The sequence below is a fragment of the Copadichromis virginalis genome, linkage group LG14, assembly GCF_057382275.1.
Source record: "Copadichromis virginalis isolate Kocher_CV1m ecotype Utaka linkage group LG14, C_Virginalis_male_GT1.1, whole genome shotgun sequence".
Taxonomy (NCBI): domain Eukaryota; kingdom Metazoa; phylum Chordata; class Actinopteri; order Cichliformes; family Cichlidae; genus Copadichromis; species Copadichromis virginalis.
This window is the reverse complement of record NC_140631.1, coordinates 37885355-37905604: the sequence shown is the minus strand read 5'-3', so window position 1 is coordinate 37905604 and position 20250 is coordinate 37885355. Positions and strand designations below refer to the sequence as shown.

General features: G+C 41.7%; 3 protein-coding genes across 3 annotated transcripts; 1 reads left to right on the top strand and 2 right to left on the bottom strand.

The window, feature by feature from the left end:
- Nucleotides 1-867: 867 nt before the first annotated feature.
- On the bottom strand, nt 868-5421 carry foxa3 (forkhead box A3). The gene is made up of 2 exons (XM_085430792.1): nt 5017-5421; nt 868-3672 (listed from the first exon to the last, which is right to left on the bottom strand). Exons 1-2 carry the CDS (start codon nt 5077-5079, stop codon nt 2335-2337), a joined length of 1401 nt encoding a protein of 466 aa, XP_085286918.1. The 5' UTR covers nt 5080-5421; the 3' UTR covers nt 868-2334.
- Nucleotides 5422-8478: 3057 nt separating this feature from the next.
- On the bottom strand, nt 8479-13579 carry irf2bp1 (interferon regulatory factor 2 binding protein 1). The gene is made up of 3 exons (XM_085430790.1): nt 12546-13579; nt 11954-12342; nt 8479-11716 (listed from the first exon to the last, which is right to left on the bottom strand). The coding sequence occupies exons 1-2, from the start codon at nt 13562-13564 to the stop codon at nt 11994-11996; spliced, it is 1368 nt and encodes a 455-aa protein (XP_085286916.1). The 5' UTR covers nt 13565-13579; the 3' UTR covers nt 8479-11716; nt 11954-11993.
- A 491-nt stretch (nt 13580-14070) lies between these two features.
- On the top strand, nt 14071-17284 carry polr1g (RNA polymerase I subunit G). The gene is made up of 3 exons (XM_085430791.1): nt 14071-14153; nt 14413-14554; nt 15678-17284. Exons 1-3 carry the CDS (start codon nt 14072-14074, stop codon nt 16489-16491), a joined length of 1038 nt encoding a protein of 345 aa, XP_085286917.1. The 5' UTR covers nt 14071; the 3' UTR covers nt 16492-17284.
- The last annotated feature ends 2966 nt before the right edge of the window (nt 17285-20250 follow it).

The following is a 20250-nucleotide window of genomic DNA, read 5'->3' as shown; positions in this document are numbered from 1 at the left end:
TCATATGTATGATTATACTATCTCATCCTCTCCATATTTTGCAAGAGATTCAGCCAGTGTCCATGCTTAGTCTATATATTTTGTTGCTCCCTTGCTTGAAAAATCTCCTTAAACATGCAGAAAGTTGTGTGTTTACTGTTTAGGTGGAGCTCTCTGGAATTGGTCCTTAAAGGCAAAAAAGATAAATGTCCTGCTCCTACTTTCCCCTGTTTTTGTTTCGTTGACTTGCTGACGGTTTTTCTAGTGCAGGGTCAGAGGCAGGTCAGTAGTTTTTGGAGTGGTCAGGGCCTCACTCTGTGTGTGTGCGATGCCGCCCAGGCAGAGGGTCTGCGCAGAGGTCGGCTTTGAGGATCTCAGTGTGATCCAGCCATGTTTAGTCTACCAGTCCTACATGTCCTACATGTCGCACACCGCAGTCATTTGGTCAGGAGCTGTTTCAACAAGGCAGTGCTATTCCTGCAGCACTACCCTACCAAAGAGCTGTGACTGATTGGCCAGGACAAGTAAGAGATGTGCTGCCAACAATAGTGCAGGATGTAGAAAAATATAATTTTATAATTGATTTGTTTGCTGTAACATTTGTTTCAGTGGCTAACTTTTAGAAATGTTTGTGCATTTGCAAAAATGATCTTTAAAAAGACTCAACTTTTATTCTGTCTCACTTATTGAAATAATAAAATCTGTAATAAAAGGCTATTCTTGAATGCTTTATCTGTGTGAAATCCTTAAAGAGCTGATGTGTTTTCTTCTAATCCAAAACAGCAAATCCACGCTAAGGATTTGCTGTTTTGTTTATGTTTGATCCAGGATGTGCTGACCAACAAACTCTTCCTTTATTAAAAATGATGGAAAGAAGAAAAGCAAAGACACCATTTGTCCCCTCTTTAATAAGAAAAAAGAAACATGAATCAGTGTGATCACACTTAAACCGAAAGAAAAGGAAACACAAACAATATATTATATCAGCACACTTTCAAAGTTGGAAAAGCAACATATTTTAAATAAAGGACATTTGGCATTGAAACTAAAACATGTTCCACAGAGGACATCGCGTGACCTGAAACTTCTGCATCCTCTGCTGCTTATCATCCTTCAAAAGATCATCCATACATTGATCTCTTCACATCAGCAGTCATTTGAAGAAAAGGCACTTTTCAGACATGGGGGCGGTCTTTTGACCCACTTTTACACGGTTACTACTTTGCTGATCCGTTGACAGTTTAAGGAGGACATTCCTACGTATTGTTGTAACACACACACACACTATCAGCCCACCTGGCCATTGAGAGCTCTATAGTGCAAAGTACTGTATGTAAATCCTCCAGTAGTGCATCTCTCCTCCCACCACTGTTAGTAACTGACAGAACTCCTCCATGCACCTCACCAGTTAACTGTTATTCGAAATGTTACAGTCTCTGGAAAGGCATGCAGTTAAAATGCTTCACGCAGTAATAAAAGGAACTATTTTCTGGTCATCTGAAACACATCACATATTTTTTTTTTTACCACAGTTGCTTTGCATCTTTCCTTCTCACTACAGATTTTTCTCTTTTTTTTTGTTACTTTGTTTTACTCTAAACCTCAGCAGGAACACAATGTTTTTTTTCTTCATATTAACCAAAAAGACGACGCGTTTTTTTGAAAGCACAGAGTTCATGAGCTACACGTTTAAATTGACAGATGCCCGATCTGACAAAAACACGACAGATCAGGGCGTGAAAACAAAAAAATGACCAATGTTGTAACACACTCACAAAGAAATGAATTTAAATGTCTCCAGTTGCAGTAACACCTGCCTGAAGCAGTAACCTGAAACTTTCCTCTGGATAAAAAACGAAACCTCACATTGCGGTTGTAACTGGTCGACAGAGCACAATACAAGTTATATTAAAATTTCTCCCTTCATAAATAAATGCAAATATCCTTTCCCCTCCTCATTACCTCTATTTACATTTTATACAAGGCTATTTTTGCCACACACAATTCTCAGGATTGGACTTTAACTTACACACAGACAAATTAAATGACTTCACTATCATTTAAGACCTCCTATTGTCCAGCTTCACTTTTCTGTCCTCCGTGTAACCAGTTTGTCTCCTTGTTTGACAGAGATGGTAAAAAGAAAAGGTGTGTTCTTTTGTCCCTCTAAACATGGCAGCCATTTTATTTTGGATGTGAGTTTTGAAGTCCAGAGACGCAGAGAGAATGAAAGAGGAAGATGGCAAAAGCATTGAAGTCCATTTTAACAGATGCAGGGAGACACAGAAGTCTCCATCTTGGCTTTCCTCCATGAGCAGGTTTGTGTGTGTGTGTGGGAGTCGCTAAAAGTCCATATTAGGAGGCATTGAGTACTGAGCGGCTGTACAGAGTTTGGTAGTAAGCGCCCGAGTCCATTGTGGTCGGCCCCGGGCTGTCGTAGATCTGCTTCGCTGCTACAGGAGAGGTCCCAGTGTAGGTGTTGTAGGTCATCAGCTGGTCCTGGTAGGATTTGAGGTCCATCTTTTGCTCGTTGGACATGAGGTTGGTGATGGAGAATGGATGGTTGAAGTTGTAGTGGGGGTCTAAAGACTTGAGGGGGTCGCTCTGTATGTCCATGTGTTGCTGCATGACACTTGGCAGGAGGTGGGAGCTACTAGGTAGAGTCTGGGAGTGGAGGAGTGGGTTGGAGGAAGAGGTGCCAGTGAGGGGCATGGAGGATGGAGAGATGGAAGATGAGGGGGTGGAGGAGGGTGGCAGGGAGACAGGTGGGTTGTGGAGGTGTGAGGAGGACAATGGTGGACATTCCAATGAAACCATCGAGTTTCGGGAATGAGGCTGGTCATCTGAAGATCCCGGGTGGGAGTTATCCGAGTGGGTGGAGTCTGCTCCCTCTGATCCACCTCCAGGGCTGCGATCCTCCACCAAGAGATCGACACTGTGAACTACTTTTCCTGAGCCCATGTCCTGGTTCTTGGCTGCCTTTTTTGCTGACTTGTCCTCAATCTTGAAGCGTTTCTGGCGCCTCAGGTAGCAGCCGTTCTCAAACATGTTGCCGGACTGTGGGTGGAGAGTCCAATAAGAGCCTTTGCCCGGCTTGTCGGGTGAGCGAGCCACCTTCACAAAGCAGTCGTTGAAGGAGAGGGAATGGCGGATGGAGTTCTGCCAGCGCTGCTGGTTCTCACGGTAGTAGGGGAACAAGTTCATGATCCATTGGTAAATCTCATTCAGGGTTAACATCTTGCTGCCACTCTGCTGGATGGCCATGGTGATGAGGGAGATGTAGGAGTATGGTGGCTTGGCATGGGTCATTGGCCGTCGGAAGGGCTTTGGGTTAATCTCCTTTGCCCCTGCTCGGTTCAGAGTTGCAGGAGAGGTGTATCCCAGCTGACTCATGGATGGGCTAATGTCCTGGTAGTGGGACAAAGAACTCAGGGAGCCTGGAGCAGCAGGGCCCAGCTGAGTTAGTGAGCCTGAGGTGAGGGACGGGGCCACTGGGGAGAGGGACATGTGGCCGGGAACGGAGCCCATTGAGGCCAGTGGTGAACTGCTGATGCTGGTGGTGGGCGGGTGATATGACATGTTCATACCAGCAGGCGAGACAGTGGCTGGGTTCAAGTTGATGTAGTTATTGATGGTGCTCATAGAGCTCATGGAGCCCAGACCAGAGTTCATGGTTGTAGGAGATGAGTACATCTGGAGTAAACAGGAGGGACAAAATCTAGTTAGTTGCAATGTGAACACAGAAAAGAAATTAAATAAGACAAATAATTATATAAATTCTGTAACTATCTAATTTTGATTTCGATTTTTAACACTTCTGTTGGAAATAACTGATCTAAATTTCTCGGGCAAAACGTGAAATGTGAAAGGAAACACTCCCAGACTCCCAGTGTTAAAAGTCACTTCTTATCAATGCACAATGAAGCTCTCAGTGTGCTGAGAGGGGACATGGATTTCACACAGCGATGTTAACCTGAAAATGCGTAAAAAGCGCGTCATGGTGCCTCTCGGTCAGACGGCCTCCTCCACTGCTGCCATGGAAAAAACAAGTTCTTCAGTATTTAACCTAAAGTGGAGGAGTGATACTACTTCCAAGTCCTTTTTGTGTGGAATAAAGTTGAATAATTCAGAGCTAAATGTCAAGAATTGTGCTTCTCTGAATCCCGAGTCTTACTGATATTTAATTTTTATGGATGCGAAAATACTAAATCTTCGGGTGATAAAAAACAGTATCTTAGCCCGCTTAGTTTTGGTTAATTATTATCAAACGCTTTCTTCTCGGTAATTTAATCAGGCTGGGTTGAGGTGAGAATTGCTGCTGCTGGAATTAACTCCTAATTGAATTAGGGAGGAAAAAGTCTTGTTTCATTTACACTTGAATCGTTGCAACACTTAAGCGGAGTAGAGACACAAAGGATTAAGGCCTAACAGTGAGACTATGTCCTTTAAAAACATCATATAATTCTCACAGACTATTTATTACGAAATCCGTTAAATTATAACTGTCTCATTGTTGATTTAAAATCAAAGTATTTATTTTGCAGAAGAAGCGAGCCCCTTCCTGACTTGCTTTTTATTTCTTGATTTATTTATGATCTTTGTTTACCATAACTGCTAAAAATATTAGTTACTCACATATTACGATATTATTATTTTCTTAATTTTAGTTTTTTCGGGTTTTTTTTTTTGTTTGTTTGTTTTTTGTCCAGATTCCCGAGATTTGATTTTCCATTACTAATGCCATACGTGGATGTTTTTATTTTTAAGACAGTGTCATAATATTTCCATGTTAATTCGAGGTTTTCGCCTACTTTTATAAGATTATTTTCGAATGTATCAAAGCAACTACTTTTGATTCGGAGTCCCGCTCCATAAGCGAACATTTTGTCTTCCCTCACGGTCTGTCTCTCTTTCTCCCTTTTTTAAATCCCCCAAAACAAAGGCGGAAACTTTGGCAATATTTATAACAAGAGTAAAGAAAAAACTGGATTTATTTGTAGTTACTGTTGATATTTTCACGTTTTCGCTTGTCATTACCTCGCTGGCCTCGCTGGCTGTGTAGTAAGTATTCCACTCTTCCATCTTCACAGAACTCAACATCCCAAACAAAAGTCTTCAGAAGAGAATATTTTATCTGTGACCGAAGTTTTCAGAATAACAAAAATAAATATAAAGTCCTCCTAAAAGTTGGCACGTATCGGGAAGAAAATCCAAGCAGAAAGGGTTCTCCTTGTCGCACGGAGTCTAAAATGCGTAAAAATGAAAAAGTGATGCGATTCCGCTCCGGAGAACAGGTAGGTCAGCGTTTCTTAGTTGTCAGTAATCCATTGTTTTGCAGCTTTAAATTTGTTAATGCTCAACAGACTTCTGCTTCTTTCTCGTGGCCCGTTTTTTCTTTTGGTCACCGGGCCCTCGGGACGCAGCGCGCGACAGACGGAGATATAACTTGGAAATACAGTAGAGGAACCTGGGCGCCCTTCTCTTATAAGGCTCTGCTCGGCCCCGCCCAGCCCTCACTTTTGAATTGGGCAGGAAGGGCCCGGCAAAAAAGGCAGATGTAGCCCCCTGGCGTGCTGGATATCGGCCCCGCGGCTGTGCTGGCGAAAACCAGCCGAGCAAGCGTACTACTGTTCAAAAGCTGTGCCCATTTTTGGGATGTTTCTCAGTATTTCAGAAGAGTTACGTTTTGTTGGTCATGACGAAAAGTTAAATATCAAACACGTTTCGAAACTGGAGCAATAAAAAAATCTACATAAAAGCGCTTCATTAAAATCCAAAATTATTTTTTCAGTTCTTTTAACAATCAGCGTCTGGTTTCTGCAGTTTTGCTAGCAACGCGATTTTTCTAAAAGAATTCGAAAAATAGAATTCTGGCTTGAATAACAAAATATTTAATCGTGACAACTTTGACCTTCACATATTTTGATAATAGCACGAATCACCTGAGACTTATCAGAAGATTAGAGAACATCAAATTTCTCAATTTTCCACCATCAGCCTCTGTTTTCTTCTGAATCTTCGTCACGAAAACCAAGTAAAACATAAGGAGTAAAAAAGTAAACACAGCTGACTAAGAAGCTTATCCCCGTGCATAAACAGACAGATCTTTATCCAACTGTTGGGTAACGATGGCTCATGTGCGCATTTTACGCATATTGGGGTCGTTTGAATGTGAGAGACCTCCTCGCCCTGGGAACTTTGTTGGAGAGCTTCTTTTTTCTCAGAGGAGGCCCGTCGCTACAAAGAAATAAATAATGTAGCCTAGTCCTGGCCTAATGCATGGGCCAGGACTCCTGTATTGTGGAATATACATCAGGCCTCGCTGCAGACGGAGGCCTGTGAATGTCAATGCTTATGCTTAATGGCAAGTCAATGGAGATGTAATTGATGCGCAGGCGGGAGGTCGACGGGATTAAAACTGGGCGATAAGATCCCGTGGAAATCACAGGAAGGAACTGGCCTGTTAGTGCTCAGATGCAACAATATTATGCAGAGTGTAAAGGATTCAGCGGCGTGAACATTTCTTGGAAACATGACGTTTACAGCCATTAAATTTCTCCGTGGCGTCCACATAAAGGCCCCGCTGCCCTCACGAAAACAGAGACGAGAGGGAGGGACTCGGGTCAGCTTATAGTTAATCAGACGCTTTCCATGATATGACCTGTCAAAGACTCACAGATTATCACCTGCTTGCAAAGTGCTGTCACATCCATTAAACGTGGAATGTCGCCTGAATGTCGTAACGATGTAACCAAGCCTGGATGATTTATTTTTCTCCGTGGATAAAATATTTGTAAATCAACTCTGAGGTCACATGAAAAAAAAAGCTTCCAGGTTAAAATGTACTTTAATTTGACGTACTGGTGAATTTAAATGAGAAGTGGACGAAACGACTCTTTATTATAATGGAGCCTTGATTTTATCCCATTTTTACTCACGTTTACAATTTCAACGTCTTCTGTTTTCTTCAGGGGCGGAAACGATCCAAACTGCTTTACCCTAAGGCCTCAAACCTCTCCCCTACAAGGTTTCAGTTATCCGAGTATGAGTCAATAAAACGGGACAGACTAAAGCGCATCTGCTAATCATTTGCCTACTGCCCCGCAAATGTCTCAAATGGAAATTCGAGTTCATAAATATTAATCAAGTTTGCATGTTTTTTTTTCTGGAGAGGTTTGTGGTGTTTACAACTTCTCTGTCCTGTTAAACTTAAGAATAACAAATATTCTACAAAAACAGACAATCCTGCAAGCACAACCTGTTTAACTGATCATAGTTGATACTTAATATATATATCGACACACCTGCTGCGTAAAAGGGTTCAGTATGTTTTTTTTTTCCAAGACTTTTTTTTGCTGCGTCTAATAAACACCTTTAATCGAACTTTTCAAAGCCACCTCTCTCACTCTGCGGGCTGCTTTTCAATCCAATGGATCTTCCACCGGCCATTAACACCTCCATAACTGGTTTAACAATAGCTGTAACGAGCTGACACTAATGGAGAAAACAGCAGATCCGCGCAACTGGAGGACGATGGGGAGGGACATTTATAGGGCCACTGCCCGCCCTTTTCTTCATCACAATCAAAATAGTGAAAATTAATCAGGAGTGCGTAACTTTATTCAGGCTGACAAGTTTATTTACTACTACAGCTACTGACAAAGGGCAGGCACCTGAAGCTGTGGCATCTTTGGTGAAAACAGAAGGTTTTTAGGCAGTAACAGGTCAAAGTGCGACAGCTCTCGATTTTAAAGGATTACCGACTCCACAGGCTGTAGGCCTAATGGACCTGACAAAAGATCATGCTGCCACACAGCGTCTTCTCCGTAAGGCAGGCTAAGACCAGGAGCGCCATCATGTGGCCCTTAAAACCGAGTCGCAGCTATGCTTTGTGCAGTTTCTTCTGTTAGGATTATAAAGGAGCACAGATATAATAAGAAATTTCACAGACTCGAACTGCTGTGACATTAAAACACAGAGGCGCTTTATTCTCACTCTTTGATTTTAAAGGTGAATTAGACGTGAAGTTTAGCTGTAACCAAGTCTATAGGCAAGTCTTGCAGGTTAAATGACACATTTTCAGCATTAGAGCTGATAAATACCAACAGATAAAAGGCAAAACACACCATATGATGGACATTAGACACTAGTGAAACCAGTTTTGGCAGTCCCAAACTAAGCTGGCTTGGGAATGCCCCAATGTCCACTCTGGAAAAGCTGTAAGCAGTGGTTGGAAAGCAGAAGATCTGGGCATCACTGCTCAGAGATCTACTCCAGCGTGCTGGGCCCAGATAATTAGAATAAGGATGCATGGTTGCACAAGCAATAAATATATGAAAATTCCTTGACTTGTAGCAATTTCAGACAGCTAGCACTTAAGTCTTTCGATTCTAACAGAAGGATGGTGAGCAGTTCCATTATATGAAGTTTTACCCAGAAATAATTCAATAAACAGGTAAAGATACTCAGTAAAACTTGTAAATAAACAACAAAGAGAAGGACAAGTTTCCATCCCATTTATTCCTGGTTTTATGTTGTACAGGAAGCTGCAATAAAACTGACAGATCTACAAAAAAAAGTCACATAAATGAAAAACAACGTAGTGGGAGGATTCAAATAAAACACGAAGGGCCTGTCAACTTTACGAAGGCTTCAGATAAAAGCAAAAGCGGTCAGATGGTGATCGAAGGGAAGCAGATTCAGGTTAATCATTGACAAGACAATAAAAGAAGCCATTGCACTCCTAACTTCCCCTGAGGTTCCCAGACACAAAAACAGATGGTAAACATTTTTAAAAGGCACTTAACAAGGGATTGCATGACGTATCAGTGCATATTATACTATTACATTTCTTCAAAGATGTTTCTCTACAACAGGCCTGATCTGTGGGATCTTTTTGTAAAGCGGACCTATTATGCTTTTTTCCCTCCTGAATTTCTGTCAAATATATACTGAGGTGGATGCATATAAGAAACATGGCTAAAATTTCAAAACACGAGGTTAGTGTATGTACATGTAATCCTGGTCACTTTATAATTCAGGCTCTAAACACTCAGTTTCTGACACTTCTTCTGTTTGCGATAGGCAGCCAATCAGAAGAAAGATGACTTAAAGGGAGAACGGCCATAAAATGGCTCATTTCAGACAGAAAGAATTGGAGGGCTGCATCAAGGCCCAGTCTGAGAAAAATGTGAATTATTTTGAACTATGAATCATGCAAAGCTACTCTAGCAAAGTAAAACATAAAAATACTGAACTAGAAATTAGCATAATAGGTCCCCTTTAAAATATATAAGTGCTATGTAAGGATCTGCTGCAGACTATAGATTGTACATATCCTATAAGTACAGTAGAACACATTGGCCTGTTAACTGTAACGGCCTAATGAAGAGAACCAGCTGGTTGAAAAATAATGAAATATATGTCTTCCATAAAACATTTACAATTATAAACATCATTTTGGGCATAAAATTACCTTTGGTTTGTCTGTGCTTCTGTACTGTCAAGTACTCGCTGCACATAAAGAGAATCCACCAAAAAACAAACTCATTTTGATATATTATCATTACAATGTCTGGTTGTTCAATTTAGGAACATGAAATCCCTGCGCACTTTAATGTATTTATGAAATTCATTTTGAAATATGGCAAATGGGAAATAATATACAATGTTCAATAGTATGACTGGAAACCAGACCACACAGATTTATTAAACATCTCTTGATCAGAAACAAAGATTTCTGCTTTTCAGTGGATTCTCACTTAAAAAAAAAAGTTTAAGAAATGATGCGCAATTTTTTTTAATACCATATGTCAAACTCTTGCATGTACTATGTCTAAGGATTGCACGTGTGTACTATTACAGTTCTTTACAGTATATAACATTTAACATTCTAGTATAAAATATAATCATAGGCCTGTCAATAGATTTTTTTTATATACATTCGGGGTAAAATGTAGGCTGGGCTGGATCTTGTATGAAAGCAACATTTAAATACAGTCAAACACTGAGTTTCTGCTGCTGGTTGACGCGCTGACAGGTTAACTGGTTGTGTCTACACAGCAAAATATTCTCCTTTCTCTGAGTTAAAGTCAGCTTCAATTTAAGCTGACAAAAAACCCCAAAACAAAAAAACAAATGCACAAGCGCACAGAAATGTCTCTACTGGCATTCTGTCCACATCTAACGCAGGTTTGTTTAGATGTTTTACTGGAGATTTAAAAGAAAAAAGAAAGAAAGAAAAATCTGTGCATCAGGACACAGACTCAGTCATGAAGCAATTAAAAAAAAAAAAATCTGCTGAAGGTACATTACATCATCACTGTCAGTGTCATGTCAGTTATAAGCTGTAAATTTAACTTGTAAAAGCAGAAAATATTTCATTTGATGAAGCATTGGTAAATAATATGGCATTTTCTCCCAAGACAATTAACTCAACTTTTCAACAATAAAAAGAACAGCTGTGGCTGCTGTTTAGATATACTTTGACATACATGTAAATATATATATATATGTGTATATGTAGTATATATATTTGTGCTTTTTCCTGCACAAAGCTGAGTGTATGCTGACAACACTGGGAAGCGGCTATTGTCTAAGAGTTTGAGAACTCTAATCACTCATCTATCAGGTCTCCTAACAAATCATCACTGACACAAATTAAACTGATGTCAATTGCTTTGACTAAAGTATTTGTCTTTATCTCCAAGGTGCCAATCAGTACCACGTATTGTAGCTAAACCGTAACTAATTTATGCTCAAAGCGTCCTTTGGCATGTTTGCTGTGACACACTGGGTTATTGTATAAATGAGCCATCAATCGCCTGCAACGCATCATTTGTCAAGGAGCAGGGTTCACTAACCTTAACCAAGTAGTCTTTAGTGCCTAAACCTAACCAGTGAGTGGATCTGAGAGCATAAACCGAGGTAAAAAAAACAAAAACAAAGAATAAAACACACAGCTATGAATGGGGTACAAATCAGGGTCTCTTGGCAGTCAAGCCAGTAAAATGTGCCATCATCACCTCTACATCCTCACTAGGCCTTTGCACTCCTGTTAAAAGTTGCTGTTACGCCTCAGCAGCCAATGTAGCGCAGCTATAGTGCCAAAGCACCAACACTAAAGGATATCTTGTGCTTAATGGGAAGATCCAGGAAGCACCTGACAAAGCTGCATTGTATGTGTTCAGATAGGAAGGCTATAATCTATATCCATCTGCTAACGTGAAAGCGATGCTTGTTTCAAGTAACAGAACTAATTACCAACTCTTAAGCAGTAGCCGCTGTCCAGCTTGTGAGTCTTCCTGAATATGTGATTCCACCATCGCATGATTAGGGATATGTATACGCTGTATGTCTGGTTGTGGTGGTGATATTCCATTAGTATCTCTGCTGTTTTCTGGACTGAAAATTTAAAATGGCATTAAACTGTTTTACAGCATTGCTGCAAGTGAGCGCGCAATGCACAGAATGCATTGGGAAATTTAATTTCACAAGCTCACTATACAGTGGCAAAAATCAGCAGTTGCTCAGAGAAAAAACAAGTGATGTGTGCAGGCAGTCTTTGCTGCCATCATCAGATCTCTGATTAGGCCTAATAGTTTTGAATTCATTGCAATGTGACAAGCAGTTTAACTTGCTTAGTGGATGTTTTGAGATTTGTAGGTTGTTGCATTGCTTCTCTTCTGGGACTCTTAGCTGTTCGGGGGAGACGTCTGTTCTGATCTGGGATACGATTCTGGGACAGAAAACAAACACGTGAAAATATAGTTAATATCAGCTGCAAGCATATCGATCATACCATGGTTGGGATTATGGATATTACTGTTAAAACACTTGTAGAATACAACAGGAGAGCATCTCTTGTTGTATTTTAACACCATTTTGTGTCCCACTTTATATCAATAACAAAAACACCAAACATCAGTGCTTTTTATAAATTTTCTTCACAAAGGTCAGATGCCTGTAGACCTGCCTGTTGCTGTGCTGGGTCCATGCTGCCACTGAAACCACCATCACGTCTCTCTCTCTTTCTTGACAGTGACATCTCCACTCCCACTCCCTGCTCCGGCTCCAGCTGCTCCTGCTGCTGTTCCACTTCCAGGCCCTGATGAAGCTGCAGCTCCAGGACCAGTACTGGCTCCAGATGTAGGAGCTGATGCAGGAGCTGAAGCAGACCCTGCTCCGCTCGATCCTGAACTGGCAGCACCATTTCCCAAAATGGTGGTTATCTCCCCCTGCATGAAGGCCCATGGGGGACTGTTGGGAGAGGTATCCAATGGACAGCGCTCTCCGCTGGGGCAGTACACTTCCCCATCACCATGCCTACTCTGGATATACCCTCTTGTGCACGGGAAGCAGAACCTATATTTGGCGGAGGAAGAGTATTACAGTGGACATAATTATTTTGGACGCTAACAACTGCAGGATATATATTTATAACCAGTTTAACAAATACGTGCTTTTGTATGCAAGACATATTTAAATACCTAACCTGGCTAAAAGCTAAAAACAAACAATGTTATAGGATATTTATATAACAATAAATAAATGACAAACATACAAACCTGTGGCCTGGCACTGATGGACATTGAACAAAGTGGGTGTCTTCCAGTCTCTCATGACACAAGGTGCAGGACAGACTGTTTCCAGCCGAATGGCTGTTATTGGCAGATGCAGATGCCAGCTCAGAGGCACCACTGTGGGGTAACGCGGCAGCGGCGGTGGCTGCCTCCGCTGAGGTGCTGGATCCTAGGGGCTCTCCTCCTGACCTTGCAGTTAGGGGGCGTGACTGCCTGGCTGGAGATGATGCAGGTTTAGGACTAGTCTGGCTTACACCTCCAGCCATGGAGAACGATGAAGAAGCCAAGCTTGTACTCTTGCTGGTACTGCTGCCAGCCACAACTGTGTGGGTCTGCGTCTTGGGCTGGTTCTGGGAGGAACTCAGCTCTCGCTCCAGCTCTGGCGCGATAAAAGGGGTGATCCCCATGCTTATTCCCAGCTGTCTGCGGCTCATCTCTGCCAGCACAGGGGCAGGGAAAATCATAGGGCTGCTCATAGGGGCTGTCCGGGCCGTCAGACCCGCGGGCATCCCTGCAAGTATCCCAGGGGGAATACCGGGAATACCTGCAATACTCTGAGTCACTAGATTAGGAGGGATGGCTGCGCTAATCATGGATCTCCGGCTGCCACTGGGGCTCTGACGGTTAACTTCTTGAGGCGGCTGCCCGTCACGATGCAGCCCGTTTGGCGGTACACGAATAGTTGAAGCGGTAATTTCTCCTCTTCCTCCCCTCTCGAAACGGTCCCCGTGCGGCCTGCCTCCGTCTGCCGCCACCTCTCCCCGGGCTGATGTGCCGTGTTTATTGGGAGAGGGACCAGGTGACCTCACGTTACCGTCCTGCATGCCGTGAGTTCGCTTCAACTGGCGGGCGCTTGCGATCAGGAATTCAATCTGGTTGGCTCCCTCGTAGTTCACGCATCCACGGCAGACCACCTCGCTGAAGTCCCACACCACGGTCCATGGCATCTTTGGCAGGTCGCACAGGTAGCACCACTGGCGCCTGGAGGAGGAAGGGGACGACATGGCTGGCCGAGCTAACCTGAGCGTGTTCAGCGAACCTCCTAACGTGCTAGCACAGGTTAGCTGCGTTAACCTACTTAGCGTGGACAGGTGCACGCCCTCTTTGCTACTGACTTCGTCCCCTAACGGACCTCACACAGCTTTAAAATAATGTTACGCATTCTACATATATGAAATTAGCTCAAATACTTTGGTTGTTTGCAACTAATTTTGATATATTTGTTGTGTTTACCGACTTCGGCCTACTCTTCCCCGCTGTCAACGGCTTCCCAGACTGGCTCTGGAACGTTACGTAACCACGTGAGGTGAATTGTGGGTATTTGAGTTTGCTTACTCGCCGAAGTCAATAGAGGGCCTCGTCGTGGAACTACAGTGAGAACTGGCACGGAAGTGAAATACTTAAAGGTCACGGTTCAGTTTTTGTCAACACGTGTGCCTCCCACACAAGCCATGCGATTGGAGACAGAAACTTTTAATTTCAGAAATTTGATCGTATTTTAAAATAAAAAAATGCCGAAAGACATATCCTCATCGAGCGAAGATGAAGCGGACACCACTGGTGTGGAATCGGCGCCCAAACCGACAGAATCCGGTAAGTTAACACGCAGACGTTGCACGAAGTTGGTGTAATAATGGAGGTGATATGCTAGTAGTTACTTACGTTAGAGCAGATTCATTAAGGCTTAGAAGTAGCCAGAGGACGGCAAACGGTATAGCAGGCTAGCGGTAACGATTGTGTTTACATTAAATATGTGGTTTAGATAAAGCAACAGAAGAAAGTTAATATCCACACTAAAACGTGTTCCAGTTTCTGTGCTTCTGACTCGATGGTTTTGTTTTTTAATCCACAGATAAGACTACAAGGTACCAGTGTCCTCCTGACTTTGTCTCTTTCTGCCACGAGCCTTGCAGCAGCACTCTCGCACAAAACCTCAAGAAGAACAAGAATGAGTTATGGCTCATTAAAGCTCCTGCCAGCTTTGATCCCAAATGGTGGGTACAGTCTGCCTTTACCTTTATCCCACACAGCAAACATTTTTTTTTTCTAACATAATAACAATTTTTTAGCCTTTTTTCTTTTTTGCAATGGTGATTTGTTTTAGTTTTTTTGTCCTTCCTCTCCACGCAATCATATAAACAGTTTAAACCACAAACAAGTTTCAGATGCAAATGCCACAGTAATAATACTTTCATAAAGAAGCCAAAAGCTGAAGATCTCTCTGATATCATCAGTAAACATTCACACAGACATCAGCCCTCGCATATCTCCGGTTACTGAAGCGAAATCTCCCAGATATCCTCTGAGGTTTTGGTTAAATTGAAACGATGGAGTCACTGCTCACCCCATCTCATTCTGGAATTCAGTTTAAGATTACAAATCTTATTTGTTTACAGCTCCCAGGTCTCTCTGAACCATTGGCAAACTTCTCTTATATGTCTGAATATCATGTCTTAAACAAAAAGTGTCAGAACCTTTAAAGATGCTCCTCTACGGTTGTAGAATCAGTTACCACTTGACATAAAAAAGAGCGATTAGTGTGTCTGCTTATTGTTGAACGCCTCTTAATTCTGTATCATATGTGTTCACTTTTTGTTTTGTTTGTTTTTTTACCGTAATAATTTGCCTGTGTGTGTGTAGTTGTAGATACTGTGTGCAGCACTTTGGTCAGTGAATGCTGAGATTAAATCTACTTAGGTAATTTCCAAAAGGAGTACACCTCTAGTCTCATTTTTGTTGCCGTGTTGCACAGTTTCCACAGTGGAACTTTGAGTTAACTGCATTTAACAGCAACAACCTCTCCGTGGCATTTGTTAAAAACTAGTCATGCAGTCGTCAGGTCATTGAAATGACTGTAAAATCTGTTAGTATCTTTTTAAAATCTACAAATGGTAACTGACCCATTATGACAAGTATCGCTAAGGTGAGTAAAGGTGTTGGTTGCTGGTAATGAATTCAACATCCCATTGTGAGAATTATGTTGCTTTTGTACTAAAATTACATTAAATATCAAGTAACAAAGTAACAGCATGAGGGTGTAAGCAGAAACAGTATGTTTAAACTTTTTTTCAGAGTACTTTTAAGTGATGCATACTTACCTTTTCTCATTCCATCCAGCTTCAGTGGCATCAAGGTGCCCCTCTCTGGTCTCCAGACCCTGAAGGTTCCTACTGCTGCTCAAGCTGGAGCCAAGACTGGGAGCAGGCAGCAGATCTATAGCATCCTGGCATCCAACCACAGTACCTCAGAACTCCGCCTGCTCACCAGTGACAAGAAGCCGTCAAATGGCATGGTTGTTGGTCCTGCTTTTTCAGGCTTGCTTAATGTGTGCGAGACCTACGGAGACAGCAGCAACAATCAGGCCCCTCAGGTCATCCCCGCTGCTCCAGCCCCCTCCATACCGCCTGGACTCAAACAGCGATTCCAGCCTTTTGGCAGCAAGACCCCCACTCTTACCTGCGTGGCAGAGAATGAGTTGGATGGAGTTGCCTTTGGGCCCTCTTCCACAACTCTCCGACCTCTGGTAGTCAAGCGATTCATAGAAGAAGCAGGTCAAGAAGAAGAAGATGAGGAGGAGGAAGAGGAAGGGAGGAAAAAGAAGAAGAAAAAGAAGGAAAAACGGATAAAAAAAGAGCGACTAGAGGAAGTGGTGAATGTGAAAGAGGAACCTGTAGATGAATTTCGGGAAGAAGTAATGATGGAGCTTCCCTTCCAGGAGGGTGATTATTCTGTGGAGAAGAGGAAGAAGAAGAAGAAAAAGAAGGACAGAGAGCGAGAGGAGGTGGAGGAGGGACTGGAGCCCAGTGTCAAAGTCAAGGTGGAAGAGGTGCCTGTGAAATGTGAACCCATGGACACATTCTTTGGTGAAGAAGTGGAGGTCTCAGGAAAGAAGAAGAAAAAGAAAAAGAAACTCAGAAGTGATGGTGACTAGTCTGGTGTCATTTTGGAGTTTTTTAGTTTTGTTTGTTTCCTTTTGACCATGTGAGCACGTCAGAGACAGTTTACTGCTTAATTACTTCGCTATTGTTGTTGCCAAGACGTTGGCATGGTGTTGCTCAACAAAAGGGCACGTTGTGAATACAATGAGTAGTGAGGTGAATTATAAAGACGATTCACTCTAGCATCTTTAAGACAAATGTTCGTTTCAGTTTGACCAGATGGAGACAGATTCACACACAATGTGTGCAGCTGGAGGCATCAGCGACTACAAAACTGATAAGAGTGCACATGATAATGGTGTCAGGAACCACAACAGATTTGAGCAATGCCACAGCATCTCATTAGATTTAGCATTTGTTTTAGTGTTTTTGTAAACAGTGTGAGTCCAGTTCTGGAGACCTTTTTTGTTTCATGAAAACAAATGTCATGAAGTCCAAAAGCGATTAAAGGAAATTAAAAATGAGAAAAACTTGGGGTTTTTTTTGTCCTGCTGTTGGCAAACGCAAGTTACCAGCAACATTTTCCTCTTGTGCCTTTTCAGAGCAGTGACTTCATCTACAAGGAATGAAAGTTGAATTTGTGTGTGAACTCCACACTGTGGATTTGAAATTGTGCAACAGTTTGACTGTACCCAGTTTACAGAGGTGTAGTTTTGTAATGATGTTCGTGATGTCAGGCAAAAAAATCCAAACCATCTGTTCTGTGAAATATGATTTTTATGAATGATCTTCCAGTTTTTTCAGATGGCCCAAAGACTAACATGAAATAAAATGGTTTAAGCCTTGTGTTCTTTTTTTTCTTCAAATTGGCAGATTTTTTATTCTCATGTAATAATATGGTTATAGAAAATGTGATTTCTCGACACATGAACTGCGGTTATTCAGGTAAATTTTCGTGCTCATAAGAAGTTGCGACAGGGAGAGGGCGCCACAGTCCAGCTAGTTGTCTGCGTGGAACGGCTGCCTGCAGCCTTTGAACAACCTCTGAGCTTCTAACCTACATGCTACTATTTCTTTTAACTAATTTAACACAGATCTGCTGTAGCCGTCTGAATGCACAAAGAGGCGATTCATAATTTTTGACATTTTCTGATGGCAGCGACTCTTCAGAGCTCTCTGACACTCAGGTGAAAAACCTCAGTCCATGCTCTGCATCCTCCCCTCCTCCTCCCTCTCCTCTGCCTGCTCTGCACCGGAGTATGGTCCTGTTTCTTAATGAGCTCAGGCACCACTGGTGCTATCACACTCACCATCTGTAGTAACCCCCTGCACATGCTGCAAGCCTTATTGATCCAACCTCATGAGTGCATTAACATTTTTTAGCCTTTTCAAAAGGCCTGTCAAACTCGAAATGCTAAACACCATGCTAGAGGTGTAAAATGTAGCCTTAACACAACAAGGAACATTTTTTGCGTTCTTTCTACTGAGTGTATTTGACATGACTTGGCATCAAGTCATCTATTTTTATTTTTATTTTTTTGGTGTAGCAGGCAGTCATTAAAGCCGAGAGCCACAGATGTCAGATGCTGGCTAAAATGTTTTTCTGAGAGTCGCAGATAATGCCAGATTTCTGTGTATCCTCACAGGTATGTCGAATGTGTGTGCGAGCTCCTGCGCCTCAGACCTTTCAGGCTTGAGTGCCTGAGTGCATATGGCTGTGTTGCTGAGAGAGGGTGTGTGCAGCTGTCTGAGCTTAAGGTCAATGAAACGAAAAATAATTTTTACTGTGTTGGCTAAAATATACAAAATTCATTCGTGCTTTCTTGTATCTTGAGCACTTACCTTTTAAACTAAGAGAAAAAAACATTTGTTTCCATATATGATCTCCTATTGTTTATAGTATAAAATAAAAATGTGTAAAGACCAGACGCGATAAATTAAAAAAAGAAAAAGCACTGTCTTTCAGAAAATCCAAATATATACAAACCAATGGCAAGTGTTGATTGCTATCCCTGAGTCCAGCAGCCGGCTAAAATCCAAGCCAAGTCGATATTTCCCAAAATGCTTGTCTTTAAGAAATTTTGCCTCAGGATTGTAAGATGTCTGTTGTTATTTTTACACACTTGATTTGGAGCCCTGCTTCAAGTGACTATTAAAGGAACCTTGGCCTTAAGGTGTGCTCAGACTTGTGGTAAAAGCTATTTTAGACTTGTGATATTCGCATGATCTGTTGCAGTTTAACAGTTTTAACATTTCTGTGTTTGTTCAAGGCAGCCAGCATACTGCACCAAACGGGTGTTTTGTCTGACGTTTGTTAGCCGTTATTTAATTCCAGCTACGCATTTCAATTTGCCTCAATTCTTCTACTTACATCTAGTCAACTACGGGAACTGAGATCATTTGCTGTAGTTTTGAGACTAAATGTTTTCCTATCCTGTCTTGAGATACCATTTCAAATTCTCAATAGTTTTCGACTGATTTTGGCATATTTTTTCCCTATTACTCAAAATATTTTAAATAGGGGGCAGACCACTCTTTTATTACAGAGATGTGGTCTTGTAATCTGCTCAGAATCTGGTTTGGTAATATTTTGCTGAAAGAAACAAGAAGAAAACATTATCTGGGTGGGAACGCATGTTACACCAAAACCTGTTTATGGTGTTCAGCAGTAGTGATGGGTCGGTCGCGAACGAAATGGCTCTTAGAGCTAGAACATTTTATGTGGAGTGAATAAATAAAAGTATATTTACGGTGGCCCCTACAGACAAAGCACATACAAACTTCAAATCACGTACAAACTCTGAAGCACGTACAAACTCCAAAACACATAAAAACACGTAAAAACTCAGAAGCACATAAAAACTCAAAACACATACAAAAGACAACAGAAGTGCTCCAGGATGCTGGGCGCAGTGTTGAGCTTTTGTTACCTAGTGGCTACACAAGCCAGCAAGTACCAACGACCGGATTTGGTGTGTGGTAATAACAGGTAAATTAACTGTTTTTTAAAATTATTTGACTACATATGAATGCTTGTGTATAAATACACAAACAATACACACATGCTTTCAATTGTGTAATTTAGGTGATCTAGGTAGCTCTGTTTTGGAAGTTCAGTTCATCCTAGAAATGTGTTTTGGAGTTTGTATTTGCTTTTTGGAGTTTGTACATGTTTTGTCTCTAGGGGCCACCGCATATATTTATATATAAACATATATAAATAAAACCACTTTTTTTTTTACATTAGTAATTCCTTTTGTGCATAATTTTATAATATTGTTAATAATAAATTAATTAAAGCAACAAAACAACCTGAAGAGCCGGTTCGGAGCCGAAAGAGCCGGCTCTTTTTAGTGAGCCGAACCAAAAGAGCCGGTTCTCTAAAAAGAGCCGGAAATCCCATCACTATTCAGCAGTGATGTAGCTGTGCATGTGTACGAATCCACACTCACCATGTGCTGATAAAAAGTTTGATGATCTCTCTCCTCTGTAGACTTTACAGGTTGTTGCCAAAGATTTGAAATTTTGATTCGTCAGAGAATGTGATTTCACACTCTTGAATTTCAAAATAAAATACCTCAGCTATAGTTTGTCATTTGAGGCCAGGTTTGCACACACACACACACACACACACACACACACACACACACACACACACACACACACACACACACACACACACACACACACAAAAATAAAACAAATAAAAAAATCCTCCTATTCTGTATCTATGCTCAGTCTTTTCAGCCAACCTCCAACTTATTTAGTAGCAACAAGCCCACAAGTTATTATTCACATTCTTCCCAAACCTT